Below are 24956 nucleotides of genomic sequence, written 5' to 3'. Positions count from 1 at the left end.
AGCATCTCTCTCCACTTGCTAGAAGGTACTGTTGGGAAAGATTCTGGGCCCTAAAAGGGGCAGACAGACCCTGCAAAAGGGCAGGAGGGGTCTCAGCCTTGCTCTCGCTGAGAGAGAGCCCCAGGACCTGTGGGGGCCCTTCTCTTGGAACCTAAGGGTGTGTGGGTCTCTGCCCCCCAACCCACTCACCACCCAAGGCCTATTTCTCTAACAAAGAGAGGGCCCCTCCCTGAGCAGAGGTAGCCCCCCCCAGTGGTTAAACAAGCAGGCACAGCAAGAGGTTAGGAGGCCAGGGACTGAAATGAGGACAAGGCTCTGACAAGTTTAAAACATGTATTTAAAATACAATTTATAAAATGCTTAATCTGCCGACTCAGGAGCCCGCGGTGCGGGGTGGGGTGGGGTAGGCAGCTGCCCGCTAGACCAGCAGAGCAGGACTGCAGGGGTGCGGCCCTCCCTCCCATGCCCTTCTGTTCAGACACCCAAGGGGCCCATGTGCACCCCTGGGATCACACGACCAGAAAACAGGACCCCAGAGATTTCCAGAGTCTCTGCTTACCAGGGAGGCTGGGGCAGCCCTGCCGGCCCATCCCTGAGCAGAGCATCCCCACATGGGGCAGAGCAGGGTATGGCTGGGCTGGACAGGGCGGGGCGGGGCAGTGGGCTCTGGAAGGGGCTGATGGTAGCAGATAGGGTGTTGCCTCCTGCCTGCAGGTGGGGAGCACCCTGATTGAGTGGGCTGAGAAAGGTTGGTCACCAGGCCTGGACCCCCAGCTCCTTTGGTTATAGGCTGACATCAGAGTAGTGGCTCATGGGAAGCGGTTAGCTGGAAGGTCTGAGACCCGGCTCATGGGGTCAGGGAGGAGCTGGGGGAAGGGGACAGTACCATGAAGGCAGATAAAGGGGCAGCAGCCTCAGGTTTCTGCCCCCCCCCACCCCCCTGGGGTTTTCCAAGCCAAAGCCTGCAGCTTACTTTAAAAAAAAAAAAAAAAGAAGCACTTAAGGAAAGTTACAGACAACTACCAAAAAAAAAAAAAAAAAAAAAAAAAAAAAAAAAAAAAAAAACAAACAAAAAACCCCACACACACAAAATCCAAACCATCCTCCCATCTCCCCTCCCGCCTCCCCCCAACAAAACACAGTTCCTTGTTTTCATTTCTTTCTTTCTTTTTAAGATTTTGCCTGCCACCTCTCCATCTGGGAAGCCAAGGTACAACTGCTGGTGGGTGGCGGCAGGCACACATAGGGCAGAGCCCCATCTTTGGCCAGAGGGAGGTGGGAACACCAGTCCCTACTACATCCTCAATCCACAGACACCTGTCAGCCGGCCTTCCCTTCGGCTCCCTCTAGGGGAGAAGGGGGCAAAAGCAGGTGGTCCCGATGGCTGAGCAATCGGCACTCCTGGCCGTGCCACCTGGCCTACCTCTGTACCCTTCTCCAACTGCAAAGACAGTCTCATCTCGGGCCAGAAACCACTATTACATGAGGGCTGGACACTGTACATCTAGGAGGAGGAAACTTGGTCAGGGCAGTGGAACTATGATGACAGCAGCCAACCTTCTCCCTTTCCCACTCCTGGGGGTCATCCCCCTCACAACAGCCCGTGGGCACAACCCAACAGCCTGGGGCTTCTTCACGCCAAAGCTCTGTTCCAGCTCTGCGCATGCACACTTTCCCAGCTGCTCACGGTTGGAAGGCTGTGCTACGGACTAGCTGCTGATTCAGCTGGCAGCTGGCCCTTCCTCCGCAGCGGGAGATGCAGCAGGATATGGCTTGCTGGGCCTGGCCTACGTTCCCACGGGGCAAGGCTGAGAGCCTGGTGAACAAAAGGTGGAGTGAGCCTGCAAAACCCAGCTTGTCACCTTGGCCACCACAAGCTGCCCTAATCACAAAACATCCTGTCACCCACTCCCAAACTCATCCGCTGAGTGGGGAGGCTATCTGGCTGGCTGAGGGATAAGGCGCAGTGCAACGGAAGAGACCAGAAAGCCTGAGAGGACCCCGATTGTACGTGTACACACACACACACACACACACACACACACACACACACACACACACAGCTGCTCTGGGCAGTTGCCCTTAGCCTCTTCCACCTTAAAGAGCCAAAGCAAATCTCTAGGCTCTAGGGACAGAGGGGAAACCACCTTCACTCCAGGCCCTCGCTCTGGAAAAATGGGTGAAGGGTAGCCTGGGTCTGTGGGGAACCAGTCACCAGCAACACCGCAATGCACAGCTTGCCTTTCCCCAGATGTATTCAGAATGGTCAGCTCCCTAAGACGGCGATTTCACAAACGAAATGCACCGCGCGTGGTCACCGAGCTGGTGCCATCCACAGAGACAGTGCCCCACAGACCCTTGAGAGTTCAAGCCTTGCTGCAGTGGGAAGATCTAGCTACCTTCTGAGCACGCTGGGCAGGAGGCTCAAGGTCCTGGAGCCACTCTATCCAGGCTCTCCTCGGGCTAAGGAGCAAAACACTGAGCAAGTCTCACATCCCTTACTTCTGAGCCCGGAGTGCATCTTCACTCCCTGCTCTCTTCTAGAAGGAGCAAGCCTGGCTGGCAGGGAACCACCCTGAGGGGTATGGGAAGGGGAAGTCTGTTCACTTTCCCTATCTCCCAAAATACTAGAGGTGGGGTTGGCACCCTCCCCAGGCTCTCTGAGCCTGCAGAGCTAGCTCAGTCTCCAGGTAGGGCCAAGATACCCTGGGACTTAGCTGAGGGAGGGAGGTATAGGCATGGGGTGCTCATCTGTCCTGGGGGCTGCAGAGCCCTGCCCCTTTTCTGGGCGGCAGTAGGAATACAGAAGCTAAGCTCACCAAAGTCCTATTGGTTAATGTTTCTAGTGAATTTCCCAGAAACATTTTTAAGTAGACTACCAAACTACCCTTTCTCAATTAAAAATTCATTAAACTGCTAAAACCCCTCCCATGCACTTTTTCTTGCAAATCAGGTATTTGTATAAACAAACAAAAATAGGAAGAAGAAAAAAAAAAAAGAAAGGTTATTTTCAAATGGAACTTGCTTTTAAGTGATGAAGACATGCACTTGCAGGTGGGTGGACGGGAGATCTCATCTGTGTTTTGAAATCCCAAATTAATGAGCATGATAAACTGTTATTGCTGGCACTGGCTTTACCCCAAGTGGCCAAATGGCACTGACGCTCTACTCTGAGTCCTTCGTGGGTCCCCCCAACCCTCCCCTGGCCCCCCACCCTTTCCCTTTCCATTGACTTGGGACAGCCCTTGTAGACGTGCCAATCACAGTGGGAAGAGGGGGGGAAGGAAGGAGGTCACAGTGCATGGGGTTCAAGGTCACAGTGGGCGGAGCAAAGGGGATCACAGTGCAAGTAAGTCAGGTCGTTCCCTCTGCTCAAGTCCAGCTGTCTGCCACGGCAGTGCGACCCGTGGCGGACGACCCAAGAGGCGGTGACGGCGGCGGCGGCAGCGGCGGCATCCTTTCCCGCACGCATTTATCTGCGCTGTTTGAAGCCCTGTGACCCATCTGGACCCAAAGGCTGTCTGATCACATTATTGGGCTGCCTGCTGTCCTCGGGTTGGGAGATCCTGGTTGGCCTGGAGGGAAGAAGATCAGAGGGAGGCCTGAAAAAGGACATAAAAGAGGTCCCCAAATTTTAAAACCTAATCTTAAAACTGCAGCTAGGGCAGAAGGCAAAGCAGCTGTCAGCCAGCCCTGGTCCCCTCTCTGACAAGCGGACGCAGGGAATCTGCAAGTTGGGAAGCCCCTGTGGGCAGGTGGAGAAGGCGGTCTATGTTCACCTTGAGAACTGACAGTGCTCTTCCCCTGAATCTAGAGGGCAGGGGGGAGCTCAAGGACCCACCTTGTCCAGAGGCAGTGACCACGGACAGCTCAGCCTCTACAGAACCATGTGGCACAGACCCTTCAGGGTGTCGGGCAAAGGTAAGACCCCTAACCAAGAGCTCAGCAGAGGGACCAGGCACCGGCCACTGCTGCCCTCCTGCTTCTCTCCAAATCATGTGGTTAATGGTTGACTCACATGACTATGGAAGACTAAAAGGAAACAGACCTTTTCTAGTCTGCCAAGCGAAGGCTTAGAGGAAAACAGGAGTCTATAAAATTAACGAGGGGACAGGAAGAAGGTACATGGATTAGTTCAAGTCCCAGAATAGCAAGCCCAAGGAGGCCTCTCAAAGTCAGACAAATACTGTTTTAGCAGGAGGTGACAAATTTACATATCGCAACCTCTAGGACTCCAGAGGGGGGGAAAAGTGCTGGGAATGAAAAAGGATTTAGAAAATTCACCAAACATCACAGAGAGCTATTATGAGATCCGGAAGATAGCATCTAAGCACTTCGTGGGGCACCATCCGCCGTGCCAGGAGGGGTTCTCAGAACACTGCACTCATTTATTTGCACAACGAGTTGACAAGGGAGGTACTATCGCTCTCCCATTTCTCCCACAGATGAGGCTATGAGGGTACAGAGGTTAGGCCGCCGGAAGTGGAAGGAAATGGCAGATTCTGACTCAGAGTCTGTGCCGTCAACCTCTGTGCCATGCTGCCCAACCCCCCCCCCCCGCCCCAACTGCACAGCCGTAAGCCACGACCTCAAAGCTTGCCGCCCTGAGCCGACGCAGCAGACCCTGAACTTGCCCGCCAGGTCGGGCTTGGCAGCGGACGCCACCGCGGTTCCAGACCCGATTCTACCTGCTTCTCACTACTCACCACCTCAAAGCGGCCTGGCAGAGTGGTCACTGGTCACCCTGCCAGCTACACTCACCTGTCGAGGATGGGTTTCTCTTGTTCCTCCTCAGGGCTGGCGCTGCCCAGGATCCGCTTCCGGGCCTCGGCGTACTCCGCCTCCCGCTGCGCTAGGGACTTGACAGGAAGGGCTGGCCTGCTGGTGGAGTTGGGGCTGCTGACCACACCGTTGCTGGTGGGCCTCTTGAGGATGCGGATCTGTGGAGGGGGCCCCGTGGGAAGGCTATCGTCCTGAATCACAATGGGCACTTTGGGAGGAGATTTGGATTTCCTGCTGACAAAGAGCAAATACAGCTTCGCAAGTCCTACCTTGACTATAGAGGCCCCCATCCATGTCCCTTACCACCCCCATCACTTTCCCCTCCCTCCTAATCCTATTCGTTATTTTCTGGCCTCTGACCAGACATCAAAACTCTCACTCCTCAAGAGGGGTTTCTCAAAAGGGCAACCTTGCCATAAGCTCACGTGCTCCTCAGACCTAACCCCAGGCAAAGGGGGTTGGAACAGCACCTCATTCTGGGACTTCTACCCCCAGGTTCACAGTCACATCAACCACCGTTTGGCCCCTGTGGCAAAACATTTTGTGCCCAGAATCCAGTGACGTCCGTTAAAAATCCCAACTTCCCTACACAGAGCAGAGCGTAACAGGCTGGTGTAGTGGGAGCCCCGGAGCTTGGGGCGTCAGCAAAGTGTTCACTCCAGCCATGGCCTTCCACCACATGTGCTCACACCAGCCAAACACTACAAAGGAGCCCACTCCGCCATCCCTGCCTGGCATCAAGACAGGATTTGCCAAACTGCCTCGGCCTTCTGGTAAGTGACCTGTGCCTCCCAGAGACAAACTACACCAGACAGCTGGATCATCTCTTCAGAAGTTTCTGAGCAGAGACACCTCCCTCACCATGGCTCCCTGGGATGCTGGACGCGGCGGGGCTGGCGTAAAGGACGGCCCTAGAAACAGTGCTTGGCAGTGCTGGGAGTTCTCTGAGAAGCACTGTCCGAGGCTGGTGGATGTGCACACCGGGCAATGTGTCCACAAGGAGAGGTGGGAAACCACACAGGAAGGTAGAGAAACAAAAGCCACAGGGGAAAAAGGGATCCAGGCAGGAATGACGGCCCTTCAACAGCCACAAAGACCCTCCCCAGAGCAGCCCAAACTCGCTTCTCTTCAGAACCCAACAGCCTACGGGGGCCTGTTTTCAGAGCCACAGTTGTCAGGAGGGGAAGGGGCTGTAGGAACTCCGCTGCTGCCAGGGGACTAGAACAAGTCCTGCGCGGGACAGGAATGGCGTGGCAAGGGGACTGTCACCAGACATCAGTGCAGTTGCCAAGACGAGCAGACAGACAAGGAGCCAGCAATCTGATCAGAGGCAGAGAGCCAGGAAACTAGAGGGCGGGCAGGGCACCCTGGCGTCCCCTGGGGAATGATAAGCAAGTCCAGAGAGGTCCTCTCCTCCTCCTCCCTTCACTAGCCCTGTGGGAAGCCCACAGGTTACCTGAGTCCAGGCTGAGGTCAACTTTCACCTGCTCTGAAACCCACTTTCTCTGCTGTCTGGGTGGGGGGAAATATCCTTAAAAGGTCTTTGAGAATTTTGGAGAATCCTCTCTTCCAGAACACCCCATAATGCCCTCAGCCACCACGTCACGGAAGGCCCAGAGAAATCATCTGTACAACCTCTTAATGTCACAGAGAAAGAAACTGATGTCCAGAGGGTAAAACAACTTGTCCCAAACCTCAGAGCAACTGTAACAGAGCCAGGCCTAAAACCCAAGTTTTCTGACTTGTCACCTCCCCACTTTCCACCAGATCACCTCACACCGGGTACCCACTACGTTAGAAGGCAGATGTGACAGTCAAGCCTCACTCTCAAAGTCTCAAGCCACCACATCCTGGAAGGGTCATGCTCGGGAGCCTGCCCTGCTAACCCTAACGGCCACCTGGAGAACACCACTGACTGCCCAGCTCTCAAATGGCAGAGAGCATGAGCCCTCAGACCAGACAGCAGCCTTACCTCTCCTTTTGTGTGATCTTCAGTTTTTTTTCCAACCGTCTGTCTATTTCCTAGAGGAAAAAAATGTATATAAAAAGTGGAAAAAAATCTCTCTTAGATAAAAACTTACGTCTTTATTTTCAGAGCTGAGGATGGTGTCCTCTGAGCAGGGACATGACTGTGCCCTTTGAGGTAATCAATGCAGACCTCCCTTTACTAGACTCGGGTTTGGAAACCTGACTCCCTGAGGGTTCATCTCCCCCCATCCCCATGGCCACGGTGATAGTTCTAGACCTCATCATGCAGCTGGGTTCTCTGCCTAGCTCCTGACTAGTCTCCTGGTCTCCAATCTGTCCTTCACAGAGCCACTCAAATCAACTTTCTACACAAAAATCTGGCTGTGTCACTTCCCCACTGAAACCCCTTCAACGGCTTGCCAGATCAAGTCCAAGCTCCCAAGAGCGCCTCGCCCGGCTTCCTTTATCTTCCGCGCCTGTTCTGCCTCACTGCGAAACTGAGCTGTTACTAAGCCCGAGAACCCAGCGTGCTGGTCCGCCTGCCCGCAACAGCCGCCCCTTTGCAAACTTCCGCTAACCCTGCAGACCCCACACTGACGTCGGCCTTTGCGTGGTGAAGTCCTCCCTGGCCCCGCACACAGTTCGTCACCTGCTTCTCGGACAGTAAGCTCTCCCTTTCCCCTCCTCCATGAGCACAGGTATCACATACTTCACAGCCTCCTCTCCCCACTGCTGTGGACTTGAACTCTGTGACTGGCACCTAGCCAAAGGTCTAGAACAAAACAGAAGCCTAACATCCGTGAAACTGGACGGCAGTGAGCCCTCAGGCTCTCGGCACCAGAAACTCTGTGATGCTCCCACACCCGCATGCACAGGGGTCCAGACGCTGGACGGGGGAAGCTGTGCACGGACAAAGACCAAACCTTCAGGCTCCTTGGCTGCCCCGCTGCTTTTTCATACAAAATATCCCACTCGACTGTCCTCAGTGAGGACAAGACCAGTCAGCTACTGGAGTAGGAAAAAGTGTATGAAAAATTATAGTATTTCTCTGATGAAAAGACCTGTAACAGTGGTTCTCAACCAGGAATGGTTTTGCCCATCAGGGGACACTTAGCAATGTCTGGAGACGTTTTTGGTTGTCCCTGCCAGAGGGGATGTGCTACTGGCAACTAATGGGTAGAGTCCAGGGATGCTGTGCTGCGAAAATCCTGTAATGCACAGAACAGCCCCCACAGCAAAGAATTACCTAGCCCCAAATGTCAGTAGTGCTGACAATCTTGACCTACAGGATATATGGGATTTTCAAAGGAGTCTAGAACTTGCAAAATGTTAAGAATCACTGCCATAACTGCCGGTCAAGTCTTTGAAATTTGCTGAGATCCACCTCAAAGCTGAGGGGGCAGCCAGTTTTCGGGAATGTTCCAAATGTCCTGAAAATGACTATTCTACAGTTGATGAGTATAGTGCAAGCTGGTTAACTATAATGTTCAGAACCTCGACATTCTTACTCATTTGTTAGGTTTACTGACTATGCAAAGAATCAAAGATTACTTTCTAGTAAATTACCCTGTTTATCATTATGAAATGATCTTCTTTGCCTTAAAATCTATCATTTAATATGAATAAAGCTGTGCCAGTTTTCTTTTGGTTAGTACTCCCCAGAATACGTTTCTCTTTTCCTTCTCATTTTTCCCTGTTCTTATTTTTGTCTCCTGTAAACAATATGAAGCTAGATTCAATCCAGTCTGACAGTGACATTCATTCTGATTGATGCTGAGTTGTCTTTAACATTTTTTGTTTTTATGACCTGCCCAACATATAGTTAGGGGCAAGCACAACAGACTGTATTCTGAGGGTCCCATCAACTCTGTGGAGGGGCTAGGAAGCCACCAGATGGAAGACCTCTCACTCAAGCTTAGGACACAGGCTGGCACCTAGCGACTGTCGGATGACTGACTGGCGAAGGTGCACCGAGCGCACGGGAATGACCTGGATGGTTTCTGGGCACTGAAAGACTAGAGAATCTAGGCCCACACCACTGTCTGTATCAGAATTGTAGTTCTTCTAAATTTTTGTATTAATACCAGTGTTACGGCCTGAGTAGATACTATGTCTCACATTAGTCGAAAGCCTGTTACCATGGAAGGGCTTTCCAAGGCTTTCCACAAATAACAGTTTTAAAGCTCCACACTGTATCATTTTGTTCCCATCTGAAAACAACACTTCCTACTCACGTTTCTCCATCATAAACGCAAGGTTTAACATCTGTGGGATCTGGAGGCCCTCAAAGAGGGTCGGAACCAAATGCCTTCATGGGCCAGGCGAGTAACCCAAACTCCTTTTGCAAGGGAGCACAGCGGGGAATTGAAGGGGCTGCGAGGCACCAAAGGGCACTGGCCCTGCCTACAGACAGGCAGCAGAGCCTTGGCTGACACGGCCAGAGCTGCTATTTTAGGAAAAAACAAATTCAAGATTTTTACGGGAAAGCGCTACATTTTTAAACTTTATTACATGAACTCTCACTTTCATATCACTATGACAGCCAAATAAGGCAAATACGCAAATGAGTTAATTTTTTTTTAAATTGTGGTAAAATATACATTGCTTTAGCTGAATGTGAGAAGTTCCATCCAGGTTTCTCTCAGGAGAGTAAACTGCTTCCTTCTTTCAGTAGGGCCTTAGGGAAGATAGAGAATTTGCCCAGGCCCAGCAAATGGAGGCTGGGCAGAAAAAAGCCCTTCAAGAGGTCATTATGGACCATGTTTGAGTAAATGGGCCTCTGTCCCCAAATTAGACATACCTGACATATAATATAAATGGCTGGATTTAAAAATAATGCCTTACGCCAATATAATGCTTTATGGCTGTCAGTATACTTCCCCCAGACACTCATTTTCTGTTCACACCACCCCTGTCTGATAGACAAAAGAGCTTTTACCCTCTTCTGTCAGATGAAGGAACGTGGCTCAGGGAGGTTAAGAAACAAACCCAACGTCACAAAGTAAACCACAGAGGCAGCCCAAGAACTAAGGCCTTTTGAGGCCCTCCCCGATGCCAGCGCAGCCCCACAACTGCTCAAACCCCCGGAGATGGTAAAGCCATGCAATCCTGATCTTCTCTTCCTCATACCCCCTGAATGCCACCCTGCTCCCCAGCACTCCCATCAAACACCATCGCACCAGGGACGATGGCTTCTCAGAGTTGAGCAGGAATTCTTCCATCAGATTAGAGAATGAGATATAAATCCAACAGCTTTGGGAGAAAGCTGATCCTGACTATGTCCAGATGGCCAGCTAGACATCAGTGTGCCCAGAGCTGGCCCTGCTAAGACGGAGCGCCCTGCCAGCAAATGGAGAGAGCACTGCAGCTCCCTCTGGAGTCTGTCCAGGTATCATGAGTCAGTCCATTCTCTTTTTGGACAAGGCCTTGCAATCGATCTGCTCTCAGTCTCGTGCTCTGAAGAGCTGCATCAAGCCAAAACTTTCCTACGGGTGCACAAGGAGAATGTCTGTCTCCTTCAGAGATGCAACAGCCCAGTGGAATTAAACAGGCCTTAGAATGCTGTGTGAGGAAGCATCTAGATGGGGGCCCCAACAAGAAACCTTATCACCTAAGGGCACCTTCTCTTTTCATAAGGATGAATGGAGCCCTGGTCCAAGGTCAAGACTTATGTGTTAGAGGCCCAAACTCCACAAGCAGTGGAACAAACCCGTACATAAGCTCATCACGCTATGACTTCTCGGAGCGACGAGGAGTCACCAGGACACAAGCAAGTGCTAGGGCATAAGCATATGAGACGTGAGGTGCAAAGAAAAGTTCGATTTCCCATGACTTTTCCTGGAAAGGCTAGCGATTTTTGGTCAAGTAGCATTGAGCAGACTCCAGAAGATGACGCCCCGTGCTGTTACATGGCATGGTCTCCTCTCTGGGTCAAAACCTAAGCAAAAGCTGTGCTGCTACAAGAGACACAGATATCACTTGCCCTGCGGGGCTACATCTCTACAAAAATGAGGTACACCCTTCGTGGTCTGAGAGAACAAGCAAAACCAGAAGGAAGGAGCGGAGGCAGGAGGTCATGAAGAACCATAGCGGGGAGCAAGGTAGTTCTGGACAGGGCCGGTCCCTTATGGGAGATAAAGGAGAGGCCCCAGCCACGAAGTGAATAAAGTCAGATGCAATGAAGCAACATCTGCAAATTCCACTCACCTGAGGAAGAAGCACAGCTTCATTGGCTGCTGATGCCCTTAACCTTGCAATCAGGGACAAAGAGGATAGGGATGAATCTGCAAGGGGAGGCAGATGAACAGTAAGAGGTGGAGGAGAAAGGAAAAAACAAAGGTGGGAAGCGGAGAGAAGAGGGAGAAAGGCACCGGAGAGCAGTAACTGAGCTACTCTGGGCCTTGGAGCAAAGTACAGGCACAGCATCAGCAGAGCTGCACTCTCAGACCTGAACATTCAAGAAACAGACTTTACCGGTTTACCTGGGGGTGATGAAGCCCTGGGGGACTGATTCAAGCTAGCCAAACTCACAAGAGACAGAGCAAATAAACCCAAATCCTGCTACACTGTGGGGGTGGAGGGGGCCTGACCTTCTGCTGTCTGCCCCCAACACCCCAAAGGAGCAACGACCCTGCTCCACCGCTGCACCCCCCCTCCGATAACCATTGTCCCTGGTCACCAACCCAGTCAGCACCAGTCCTAGGATTTCAAGGAATCTTGTATCAAATGGAGAGTCCTGGCTCCGAGTTAGGAAATAACCTCTTTTTATCAGCAGAAGTTACTATTTAAGTGACTCTTCTCAGATAATTTGCTTCTCTTTGTCAGTTTCCATTTCAGAAGATGACATTTCCTGATCTTCCTCTCAAATTCAAGGAATAATGACTGGTTTTGGACTCTTCGTGACCCACTTCGTGACCACGATCCACAGGCTCGTCTGGTCTCGTGCAGCTACCCCACACTGGGGGGCACACATCTGCAAACAGACACTGGGTGGAATCTAAAAAGAGACAGGAACCCTGAGTACAGGGTTTCTCTCAGGATTGAAGCCTGACAGGTCCTGATGAACACAATGCCACCATTTCAGAAAAAAACAGAGAAGGAGATGCTGGGAAGGAGAAGGCAGGCCTTCGTTCCAACACATCTGGCCCTGAACTCCCAGCACTGGCAAGAGTGCCAGGCTGGGCCTGATCTAAGTCTTGGGCGGGACCCCAGCATCCACTCCCCTGGCTAGAGGGCCTCCTGTGTCCCCAGCAAGGCACCTATGTCTCCCATATCACACATCCAGAGGCGATTCTGCTATTCCTACAAAGCCCTAATTTCACTTAGGAGTGAAACACAAGAATTCACAGCTAGAGCCAGCAAAATCTGGTTTAAAACTATCAAGATACAAAGGTCTTTGTACTTTCAGAGCACAGCACTGACCATTTCAAGTCCAGACATGTAATCCACAGAGACTTCTCCAAACCACTCCCCACACCAACTCTTGGTTTGTTGTGGGTTTTTTTTTCCAACTATTTTTATTTTTTCAAGATTTTATTTATTTGGCGGGGGGGATGAGCTGGGGGGAAGGGCAGAGGGAGAGTCAGAAGCAGACTCCTCTGCTAAGCAGGAAGCCTGATGTGGGGCTTGATCCCAGGAACCTGAGATCATGACCTGAGCTGAAGGCAGTAAATGCTTAACTGACTGAGCCACCCAGACAGCCACACACCAACTCTGTTCAGTGTATGTTTTAGCCCTGCCTGCCTTGTCTCTGTCCGTGGTGTGGCAGTGAGTGACAGTGCTCATTCTACCACTGCTGGCTAACTCCAGGGAGGGAAGCCCCCAAAGTCTTACCACTCGGGTTTGCTTCTGAAGCAATGCTTCATTCAGGATCACCATCAGGTTCAAAACATTAACTCAACTCCGGGGCAAACGCCATTGGCTAAGTTAAAAAAAAAAAAAAAAAAAAGCAAAAGGCGGGTTGCCTGGCTGGCTCAGTCAGTGAGGCATGCGACTGTTGATCTCCGAGTCCTAGGTTTGAATCCCATGCTGGGTAGAGAGATTACTTAAAAATAAAATCTTGAGGGGCACCTAGGTGGCTCAGTCAGTGAAGTGCCTGCCTTAGGCTCAGGTCATGATCGCAGGGACTGAGCCCTGCATTGGGCTCCCTGCTCAGCAGCTGCTTCTCCCTCTCCCTCCCCCCCAAAATAGTGCTCTCACTCTCTCAAATAACATCTTAAAAAACAGAGAGAGAGAGCTATTTAAAATAAATAAATAAAATCTTTAAAAGGCAGCGTTCAGAAATTGAGACACAAGACCATCAAGGCCATGAATTCACTGGTTGCCTTTTTAATACAGAGACATTAGTCTGTTGGAAGGTTCTATTTCCCACAAAACACTCCTCCATTCTGTTACTCCATAGCAAGGAAAAAGATTCCACTTTAAGTGGGTTACTGTGGGGGCAAAGGATATAAAGCCCCTCCCTAAGGAAGTGATGCTTTGCTAACGTATCTCAAAGGTGTCCTTCTGCTTCACTGTGACAAAAAGCTGGAAACAAGCATTTGTGGGAAACCTACTCTAAGGAAGGAGATGTGCCAGATGCTGGTACCCCAGAGGTCAGGCAATCGCTGCTGAAGAGGAGAGCCCAGCCAGGAGGGAGAAGACAGAGAAGCAAACCACAGCTGCTGTATTAGCTGTATGAACAGTGTTCTGGGAAGAGAAATGGAGAGCGAGCGACCCTGCGATGAGGAGTCAGGGAAAACTGCAGAGACTTGAAGAACAAGAGTGTCAAGGAAAAGGGAGGGGTATAAAAAAATCGGGGCGAAAGACGGAAACATGAAGGAAAGGAAAAAAGAAAAGGGACCCCAAATAAGAGGTTCCCTAAACTGAAAACCTTCTGAGATGACCTGAGCTGCAGTAGGCAATGGTTTTTACTAGCTGGTGTAACACTACTCAAAAAGTGACAGTGCTCATTCGGCAGTCAGCTCTACTTCCCTGGGCCAGCAAGATAAGAATGTGAAGAAACCAGGGGCACCAGAAAACCCTGAAGGGCTTTGGCGGAGTGTGTGTAAAGACAAAACAATTCTTACTCCCTTGGAAAGGAAAACTGCTTCCTGCTTTCCTTCCCAAGTTCACTGGAGCTTTCAGGATCTCTCTGCACCTGCCCAGGAAGAGGAAACCCTTTGGGCACACTCTCCAGCTATGCCCCTCAGTCCAGGGGCCACCACACACGGCCAGTCCCAACTGAGCTGTGGTGTAATCGCCAAATGCACAGCAGGTTTCCCAGACCTAGCCCGCAAATAGTGTAAAATAGCTCATTAACCTGTTATCAGTATTGATTACACGCTGACATGATACTAGCTGGAGTATACTGCATTACATTTAAAACATTACAATTAGGGGCACCTGACTGACTCAGCAGGTGGAGCACGAGACTCTTCATCTCAGCGTCGAGAGTTTGAGCCAACCCCACCTCCCCGGCTCGGTGGGTGTAGACATTTTAATACTTAAATGAATAAAACTTAAAAAAAATATATTAAAATTAATCCCACCCATTTCTTTTTACTTTTTAAATGTGGCTTTGAGGAAGTTTGAAATTACATGTGTGGCTTGCATGGTACTTCCTTGGACAACACTGCTTGAGATTTAACCTTAGAAGAGAATGTATCTTTCTCTGTTACACATTTACTCTTTCAGCAACTAGCAGCTGAATGCCTTAGGGACCCAAAGGGCATGCTGTTTACTGATGTGTAAAGCCTACTCTGGTGGGGCCTGTCATTTTGGCATGACGGCAACTAGCACTTGCCCAGTGCCCAATGTTTGGCCCAGGCCCTGTTCTGAGTAACACTCCCCACCTCCAGTCAAACTAGCTCTGACACTACTGTTGTCGGAGTCACCGATGACCTCCACTGCCGCCCAGCTCAACGGTGAGCTCATCCTCACTTCACTCAACCGCTCAGCATCATCCAACACTGCTCAAAACTCCTTCCTTAAAGCATGTTGTTTGTCTTTTCTTATTTTTATGTTTAGAGAGGGGGAAAGAGGGGGGGCAGAGGGAGACAGAATCTCAAGCAGGCTCCACGGCAAACGTAGAGCCCGACATGGGGTTCAATCCCACGACCCTAAGATCATGACCTGAGCCGAAATCAAGAGTTGGACACTCAACTGACTGAGCCACCCAGGCGCCCCTCTTAAAGCATCTTCTATACGAGCCTCCCAGATCCCACCCTCCCAGTCTCCTCCTACCTCCCTGGTAGCTCCTTTCACACCCCATATTTGATTTCTTTTGCAACAGACAGGCTCCTCTTTCTCTTCAGACCCCCAGAGGTTGGAGAGTTTACAACTCTCCTCTTCTGTAAGCTCCACTGGCTTATTTGGTGATCTCAACTAGTTCCAAAGCCTTTTTTAAAAAAAAAAAAAAAAAAGATTTTATTGGGGCGCCTGGGTGGCACAGCGGTTAAGCGTCTGCCTTCGGCTCAGGGCGTGATCCCGGTGTTAGGATCGAGCCCCACATCAGGCTCCTCCACTATGAGCCTGCTTCTTCCTCTCCCACTCTCCCTGCTTGTGTTCCCTCTCTCACTGGCTGTCTCTATCTCTGTCGAATAAATAAATAAAATCTTTAATAAATAAATAAATAAATAAAATCTTTATTTATTTATTTATTTTTTAGAGAGAGGGAGTAAGCATGAGTAGGGGGGAGAAGCAGAGTCCCCACTAAGCACGGAGCCCGGCGCGGGATGCAATGGAATCATGACCCAAGCTGAAGGCAGATGCTTAATCGGCTGAGCCCCCCAGGCGCCCCTCCACAGCTTTACAGACATTGATATACAACTGCTGACTTAACACACCCACTTCAATTTCATCAGGGACCTAACCTCACCAGGTCCAAAACCAAACTCTTGATTTCATTCGCTCACCCAAGCGGCTTCTCCCACATTTCCTCCACTTAGCCCATCTCAGAAATTCCAGTCTTGGGGCGCCTGGGTGGCACAGCGGTTGAGCATCTGCCTTCGGCTCAGGGCGTGATCCCGGCATTACGGGATCGAGCCCCACATCAGGCTCCTCCGCTGAGCCTGCTTCTTCCTCTCCCACTCCCCCTGCTTTGTGTTCCCTCTCTCGCTGGCTGTCTCTATCTCTGTCGAATAAATAAATAAAATCTTTAAAAAAAAAAAAGAAAGAAAAAAGAAATTCCAGTCTTCTCCCAGCTCAGGCCAAAGACTCCGGAGTCATCTCTGATGCCTCTCTCATACCCCACAACAGTAGAACTTGTTGATTCTACTTCCAAAACATGTCCTGAATTTTCTCAACACTTCTGCTCTGACCTCCCTGGTCCAAATTACCACAGCCCTTGAATGGACAGCTGTAGTAGCATTCTCATCACTCTGTGTTTTACTCTCGTCCCTACAGTTTATTTTACACACAGCAGCCAGAATGATCCCTTTAAAAACCAAGTCAGCCTCTGCTCAACACCCTCAAATGGCTTCCTATTTCAAGGTAATACCCACCATGGCCTACTAGTCTCTCTACAGGATCTGGCTCCCTGCTACCTCTGACCTCTCCTACCACTCTGAGCTACTATTAGCCCCCACTGTTCCTCAGATAAAACAGCAGGCTCCAGCCTCAGGACCTTTGTACTTGCAGTTCCCTATGCCTGGAATGCACTTCCACCAGCTTCTGCACATTTGCCTTCTCACTTCCTTCAGGTCTCTCTGCCTATCTTTATGGAGAGGCCTTCTCCGACCTTCCCCCTTCCCAAAATGGCACTTCTGCCTGTCACTTTCTATGCTCCTTATCTGTTTTATTTTTCTTCATTGTGTATGTGTATAAAACATTGTTTTACTGTCCATCTTTGTCCATGAGAAAGCACGTTTTATGAGAAGAAACTTCATTCACTACAGTTGTCCATAGTGCCTAAAATAGAACCCAACACATGAATTAATGAGCCAGCCTATGAAACAGGATTTTAGAGATATATTCCGATTCACAAATGATTTAGAAACTGATTCTGAGATGTTATGTAACCCGGCCATGGTTCCACTGCTAGTATGGAATGCAGCCTGAATTTGAAATGGGCCTATCTTGGTCCAAAGGCTGCAACACTATCCATTCTCTAAGTAAGACCTAAGGGGGGCGCCTGGGTGGCACAGCTGGTTGGGCATCCGACTCTTGGTTCTGGCTCAGGGCATGATCTCAGGGTCGTGAGCTCAAGACCCACCATCAGGCTCTATGCTCAGTGTGGAATCTGCTTCGGACTCTCCCTCTCCCTCTGCCCCTCCCCCCAACTTGTTCTCTCTCTCTCTCTCAAATAAATAAATATTAAAACAAACAAACAAAACAAAACAAAATAAGAGCTAAGGCTGCCATAGGCATTTCTCAGCAGTGGTGGTGGCCGCAGCATTCTCCAAGCGCCTGCCACGGTTCGTGTAAGGAAGGCACTGTGCCCTCCCCCCCTTCACCACCTCTCATACTCAGCACAATCCAAGGGATGTACAGCAGCCCTGCTACAGGCTCAGATATTATGACTTGCCTAAGGCCACTCAACTGGTAAGTGACAAAACTGAACCCTAAATCTCAAGAGGAGGAAGCAAAAAGGGTCAGGAGCATGGCTAGTGGGTGGCCACAGGAACTACTAAGGCAGGATAAAGGCTCACAGGGAACACCAACCTGCCTCCCCTGAACCCCAGGCCAGCCTAGTGCAGGCTCAGGGTTCCTAATGGAGGACCATAGCAGTGGCAGATCACAAGGTCCAGACCTTAAATCGGTGAAGTACCCAAAAAGGAAGTAATTCTTCAGTAGAGAACGAGCCTTACAATTTAAATGTATCTCAAGCTGGATGGCCTCAGAAACTTGAGTTGCCATGTTGAGACACTGTTTCCTTCTGCTTCTAGTACCTCTTCAAAGGGGCTCCATTGCGGGGGGGAATCCATAAAACCCGTTCCTTTAAAGGTGCAGAACAGGCAGCAGTGGGAGTAATGGTGGTTTGCCCTGTCCTTGGAATAAAATAGTGGGCAGAATCTAACAGGGATCCCCTTTCTCCAAGTTTATTATTGCTTTTCCCTTACAACTTGTAGAGAAAACAGTGTATTAGTCCTCAGGTGCAGCAATAAAATAGACCCCTCAGCCAGTCTTAGAAATTTCCCACTCTACGCAGACTGAGGCCATACTGGAGCGGCTGGAGAGCTGGCGAGCAACACCCTCACGCTCATGGCAATGGCGCTCTCCGCTCTACCACCTGCCTTTGCATGACACTTCACTAAGTGCTTCACTCAGCTCTCGCTGTCAGGCAAGGCAGATTTTAGTTACTTATTTTTAAGGTCGTATTTATTTATCACAGACAGTGCTCACTCACAAGCAGGGGGAGTGGCAGGCAGAGGGAGAAGCAGGCTCCCTGCTGAGCAAGAAGCCGGATGAGACTCTGATCCCAACATGCTGGGATCATGACCCCAGCCAAAGGGAGATGCTTAACCAACTGAGCCACCCAGGCACCCAAGGCAGATTTTATTAACCTAAGTTTACAAAAGAAGAAAATGAAGCTGAGAGAAAGACAGTCAGTGATTTGCCTAAAAACCAAACCGGGCACCTAAACCCTCAGCTTAACCTTCTGACTTTTGTTATTATTGCCATGGACGGAGGAAGTGGGTCATTAATGGGCAGAAGTGACCTACTCTTTCTTCCTTTTATAAAGAAGACAGAAAAGCTCCTCTTGAAGGAAATATGCATTTGGACTCTGGGGAATGACATAAAGTCCTTCTTACCACCCCTCTACACCACCTCGAGGTTTTATCCGAACACCCAAGGGCACTGTCATCAAAGCAGGGGCAGCAAACACAATGCCTCCAGGGCCAAGCCAATAAAGCAAGCAGGACAGAACACAAGAGGTTACACAATACATAAAGGGGGGACTCCAGAGGAGAGCAACCAAGACCCAAGTGCGGACATTTGAACTCAATATATAAAAAACAATGTGCACCCCAAAAGAGTATATAGGCTGAATTCCCAAGAGCTGTCAGTTTGCAACTACAGATACTGGGATCCTTAAGATAGTGAGCAGAGTAACGAAATCTTCTCAAGAGAGCTGAGGAAAACTTATTTATATTATTTCTTTTCACTTGGCCAGATGTTTCCCACTTATGATCAAGATTTCAACCAACATGCCACTTGCCGTCTTAGTGTTGCCACTGTTCTTAGTGTTACAACTGACAGCAGCATCGTCCTCTTGGCTCTTGAGAACCAAACGCTAGTTTCTCAGAGACAGGAAGTTTAGGACCTCATCATCAGGCTACAGAGGCAGAAGGTCAATCCCAGGTGAAACAAATAACAACACCTCAAAGGAACTAGCAGCTAAACACCCTACAGCACTTACCTGGTTAATTATCTGCTGAAAAGCAAAGGTAAACAAACAGTCCAGAAGGCTAGCGTGGGCTCAGGATGCCAACAACCAAGTGATTTCCTCTCCTGGACGCTAGGAATACAAACACCTCCACGTCACTAGGTCACAGAGACTGGGAAAATGAATGTACAAGTCCACTCTGCCCAGACTGCAGTGAGCCCTTAAGAAGCTATCTAAGAAGCCCTTCCAAAAGGGGCCTGTGAGATTTGGGAGTTTGCGGACTACAGTCAGAGTCCGCTCACCTGTGAGACGTGCAACCAGGTAGCAAAAACAGAGGTGACAGCTGGAGGATCACAAATGCCTATGTAAGCCAAGAAGGCCAGAACATGAGGGCTGGGAATTTGGCCCTCAAGGTCTAGGAAGAGTGGTGGCAATCCTGACCTCTCCAGACTCAAGTCATAACTACCCCATACAATCTCATCTAAGGATCACAACCCTGAAGAATGCAATTTCAACCATACATATTATTCCTTTTAAAAAGGAATGACTGCTATTTCCTGTGTTCATTTTATAAGGGCAAGAGTTTTGGGTGTGGGGAGGGGATGACTTACTAGGAGGGACATTCTGAAATGTCTTACCCGCAGGGATAAGATTCTTTATCTACATAAGGACGGAGGTCAGGATTTGTTGCTAATTTCTGCGGTGGTGGGTCTTAAGCTCTATCTTCCCATCAAACATCCTGCATAGAGCTGAATGTTAAAGAGAAGGATGCTTGGCAGAGGCTAGCAGTTAAAAACACTTCAGCAAGAGAAATCTCTATGGTTACTACTTAAAAAAAAAAACAAAAAATTCATTCTGTATTTTGGCCACAGCTATAAGTAGCTAAACTCAGTCTTCTCCTAGGAAACCAACAAGTCAGTAACTGTCCCAACAGAAAAAAAAAATTCTATTTCTGTGGGGCAAGTGTGCAGGAAAGAACACACCATACCTTATGAAGGCTTTTACCTGATACAGCCAGAAAGGGACATTACTGTGGGGAAGCCACCGCAGTATAAAGGTGGAAACTGAAAAGAAAGGGCTGGCCCCAAGAATACATTTGAGTCATCAGATGGAGACAGCAGTGCCTTTTCTCTTTGTAGGAATTTACTGAAAGCTTCAGGAAGATACACTAAGTTCTCTTCTGTCGTGTAAGGAAAAGCAAGAAGGCCTGTGACTGCCTGAATTTCCAGCCCACAGCAACCATGGCAGCTCTCTCAAACACCCAGAGCATGCTGGGAACAGGCCCCCCATGCAGCCTCAATGAAAAGAGCTGAGAAGTCATAGTGAAAAGCTCATTATTCTACTTTCTTTGAAACCATAGTGAAACAGATCTTTTTCCAGAGTCGCAAGGACAGACTGCGGCATGATCGTGGCTAACTGGCCAACTGCTTTATAGAAAGCCTGAGATGAGCACAGCACAGTCCTTAGGACCCAATCTTCCCAGAAGGACTAGAACGGGTTAGAAATGGCTCCTTCAAGCATAGAACGCCGGGATTTGTGCTTTCTCATACCACAAGTCTTAAATGCCCTCTTTACTATAAGGATAGACATAGAAATCAGCACCAGGTAGCTCCAAAATAACAATGTTATCTGCTCACTACCCACAGCCACTGTAAATATTGCATGATGACAGCAGTTACAGGAAGCGATGAGGACCTCAGTGAGGTAGAAGCCATGCTTTGGCGAGAACGGCCTCTCCTCTAAAGAATAAGAAGTTAATCAAAGTTCTCTTATCTCTTAAATTAAAATTTATGTCACTACTCGGCAAAAAAGGAAAAAAAAAAAAAAGGCCCTTAAAGCCTTTTTCAGGACAAAGTCCAAGCTCCCCAGAACCAAGTACAGCGAAGCCCTTCCCAATCTGGCCCCTGCGTACCTCTCTGGCCTCATCTCTTTCCATTCAGCCCTGCCAACCCCCTACCCTCCAGCCAGAAGGAAGTATTTGAGTATCTGTAGCTCTCCCAATGCAGCACATTCTTCTTTTGCTACCTATGTGCACGTTGGCCCTACCCACACCTGCCAGACTTAATACAACTTGATTCAAGTGGTCCTTTGAATCATCGAGACGAGACGGTCTCTGATCCCAGCCATGGTACCCCATCTATGCCTCTTCCAAAGAAAGTGCTGCCTTACCTGTTTGACTCCTCCACTAGACTGGGTCCAGTGCCTGGTACACAGTTAAGTATTCAGTGTTTACTGACACCTTCCTACAGTAGACTTGTATGCCACCCAGCATCGCTGATGTGGCATCCTTTAACTTAAGATACATTTTCTTTCAATTAGCCAAATGACTTGCCCTTGCCAAAAACAAAAAACAACTTCTGAGATGCAAAGAAATCAGAGAAGTTGCCAATGCATTATAATAACTACCAGTCCAATTCCATTTGTGTACCATCTATCTTCCCTTAGGATAAGATTAGCCCATTACCTACAAGATGGACTAGGTCTTGCTTTTTTTTGGTCTAAACAAGTGAATGTATAAAGCTTCAAACTATCAGAAACTGAGCTAACTGTTGATCTGATTTTTCTTTCCTGGAGCACAAAGATGTCTTCCAATTACAAAATGCTCTATTTGTCCCCTGAAATGTACTTAAGACGAAGGACAGAATTTAGAGTTTGAATCAACATTAACTTAATTTATATTTTCATTTCTCCCAAAGGCAGTATATTTTTAAAGAAGCATTTCCTTAGTGGAATGTAAGCTATATTCCTTGAATTGTCCTTTGGGGATGTAACTCCTTGGGAGGAAAAAGGCAAAGGAACAATTCTATATTAGGTCAGTGTTGACCATACTAAAAGCAAAAAGCAGCCTATTTACAGAATATCTGAAGTGTTTCTCAAAGCCTTCCCCAGAATGATACGATAGGACTTGATATTGAGTATTTTGAAGATATGCAAGAAAAAATGACCTCAGATGTATTGACACATAAGACATTCCAGCATGATGTCAAAACTTTTTTGTGGTGCTGAGGGCAAAGATCACCAAAAGCCTCCACTTTCAAGGATCAGAACTACCTCCAGATTATATAAAGTTAGCGTTCATTTTAGGAATAAGCCAACCCCCATTTGCTAGTCTTCTCACCATCCAGGTTGCTTCTTTGGAAAGGTGGGTACTTAACACTCATTACTATGTATCAGTTGGAAGACAGGATAAACAGAAGCTTAAGACTTTTACAGATACAACTGGCTACATTGGAAAGACATGCACAGCACATTGGTTTCCCAGTGATGTGGACATAGGGCTTCATTCCCTCACTGGCTCCCCTCCCGCACATCTACAGAACTCTTTGTGAAATTCAAAAACAGAATCAAATTCAAGAGAGCCTTCAAATATAAGCCCAAAACAAACATACTAAAAAGGAAAAGTAATGCCCAACTCCCAAGTCTTCCCCAGGTCCCAGGTAGAGAGACAGCAAAATGCTACAGACTGAACCCTGCTTTGGAGTCAGATAGGCTTGGTGTCAAATACCAGCTCCCTACTTACTATCTGTGTGACCTTGAGCAAGACAGGTTACTCCCTAAACCTCAGTGTCCTTGTTTATAAAAGGACAGTAACTCTACAGGTCATTTCAACGGTTCAATTAAAAGATATAAAAGAAACGTGCATTTTGATAGTTACCACTCATTACGTCAACAAGGCAAGGTTTGAGTTCCATCTCTGTACCTGGCACTTTTAAAGGATTTTACTGAAGTGTAGTACAAAGAACTGAAAGCATCAGAAAGATCTAAGTTCAATCTTACATCCCTGGGGTTCATTCAGCTGTAAAATGTGGGACTGGGCTAGCTGATCCCTAAGCGAATTACACGTTCTGAAAAACAAAAGTATCCCCAATTTCTGAATCTTGCATTCATTCTTGTTTTCATTTTCTTCTTAACATGAAATACTCACATCCCTTGTAAACAGGTGAGAAAAATCAAAGAAAGGCCAAGATGCCCAAGCAACTTATCATTTGAGTCACTCAAATTGCAGGCCAGGCTTCTTTGCAGGAGGTGTACATGAAGGGTGTCTGAATGATGCGCTCATATTAGTGGTAGGCAATAAATGCCTGCACCCGGAAATTTTGCATTCTCTGGCACAAAGTCACTGCTAAGCACATTGCCTATCTAACACAGAGACACTCCAAAAAATGTCTGTTGAATAAATACCCAAATGACACCTGTTGCTCTGTACAAAATCTTTCAATTGCTCTCCTTACTCAAGTCAAAATCCAAGAAAGATGGTCAGCACGTAAGAACTGTACCAAACACCTTCTGAACGGATTAATTCTTCAAAACCCTAATTATGCTAAGTGGAAAAACATAAACACCATGAAAGAAATGCTGAACCACCGGAAAAAACTTCGAAGCAAAGCCAAGTTTCAACATTCCCGTAGAGGTAAACCCCACTGCTGCAAGGGTCAATTTCTTGGCCTCTTAAAGCTCTAATGAGCACCCTCGAAGGCGCTTGGGCGGGGGGGGGGGGGGGGAACGGCCCANACGGACCCAGCTCCTGTTCTACCCTGGTACACTCGGCTCTCCACGTCCCACTCCCAAAACAAAAACCTTGAAGGTGGCTGTCACTCGAGCCAGCACTGAACAGACGCAAACACGGGGAGGCCAAAAGGCCATCTCCCCATCTTCACGAGGGTCACCACAAAACCACAAACTCTGAGAAGACCCAAATTAATCACAAACCTAACAGAATTGGTTCCGGCTGTTCCAGGTTGGGATAAACTATTTTCCTACAGCTTCTGGGAGTCAAAAACTCCAAAAACAAAATAGAACGGTCCACCCCCCCCCCCCAGGAATGTGGAAACTTTACAAATCACAAGCACTCTCCGAGACATTCGCCCGGGGCTCAGATCGTTGGGTGGTTCCCCGGGGAAAGGGGCTGCCCGCCGGGCTTTCGGTTGTTCCGGCGGGGTCCCCGGGAGACCCGTCTGCAACGGGCTCTCAGAGTAAAACTGAAAGAGAAAAAACCCCCAGACTCGCCCACCGTGGCGGAAGGCGCAAAGCAACAGGGGATTTCAGCGCAGAGTGGAGGGGCCCAGAGACGACTCGATTTCCCCTCCTGCCTCCGCAGCTCTTCTCCGGAGCCGGGCATGCCGCCCCGGTCCGCGCACCCCCCCCCACATGGTATGTCGCTCCTCATCGGAGCACATGAACTTTAAAATGGTGACTCGCGCGCGCGCGGGGGGGGCGGCGACAGGAGAAGAAGGGTCAGACAGTCCCGGGACGAGCGAGAAGGCGCGGGGGCCAGGAAAAGAGGCCTGGGTGGCGGGTGTGGAGCCCTGGGTGACGCGCACGACGGGGGTACGGAGGGAGGCGCACCGGGCAAAGGTGGAGGGAGAAATGGAACGCGGCCCCTTTAAGAGGCCTTCACGGCGCTCAGGGACCGGGGGCCTCCTCCACCCCCGGCCCGGCTTGTGGGGCCCTTCCTTGGGGAGAACCATCCCCAGACCCGCTCCCCGGAGGCTTCCCTCACACGAGGTCCCGCCCGGCCCTGCCCCGCGGCGGCGGCTCCTCCTTACCCCGCTGTCTGCCGCCTCCTCCCAGCTCTCAGCGACCTCCTCATCTTCCATCTTACTCGCCGCTTTCCCTCCTCCCCCACCCCCTCCCCGCGCCTGCGCCCTGAAACGCGCCTCCGTCGCGGGCGCCGGCACGCAAGGCTTTACTCAATGGATCCCGCCCCTTGCCAAGCCCGGAAGAGGCAACAGGCCAGGGTCCACTATCATCGAGAGAGCCATCTTGGAAAAGGGCAGAGGAAGCAGAAAGCTGCCATTTTTCTTAAGGGCAATGTGTTATCTCTCTTAGTGAATGGGAGAGCCCCTGTGAAGTCATCGTCTTGAGTACGGAAAGCGTGATTCTTTGGAGCCATCTTTTC

At 49.4% G+C, this 24956-nt stretch overlaps 1 protein-coding gene across 1 annotated transcript; it reads right to left on the bottom strand.

The window, feature by feature from the left end:
• Nucleotides 1–316: 316 nt before the first annotated feature.
• SZRD1 (SUZ RNA binding domain containing 1) lies at nt 317–24726 on the bottom strand. The gene is made up of 4 exons (XM_019804624.2): nt 24604–24726; nt 6755–6804; nt 4762–5013; nt 317–3602 (listed from the first exon to the last, which is right to left on the bottom strand). The coding sequence occupies exons 1-4, from the start codon at nt 24652–24654 to the stop codon at nt 3473–3475; spliced, it is 483 nt and encodes a 160-aa protein (XP_019660183.1). The 5' UTR covers nt 24655–24726; the 3' UTR covers nt 317–3472.
• Nucleotides 24727–24956: the final 230 nt, after the last annotated feature.

The sequence above is a fragment of the Ailuropoda melanoleuca genome, chromosome 11 (genome assembly GCF_002007445.2).
Source record: "Ailuropoda melanoleuca isolate Jingjing chromosome 11, ASM200744v2, whole genome shotgun sequence".
Classification (NCBI taxonomy): Eukaryota; Metazoa; Chordata; class Mammalia; order Carnivora; family Ursidae; genus Ailuropoda; species Ailuropoda melanoleuca.
The sequence above is the reverse complement of the archived record's forward strand: the minus strand, read 5'-3'. Positions and strand labels throughout refer to the sequence as shown.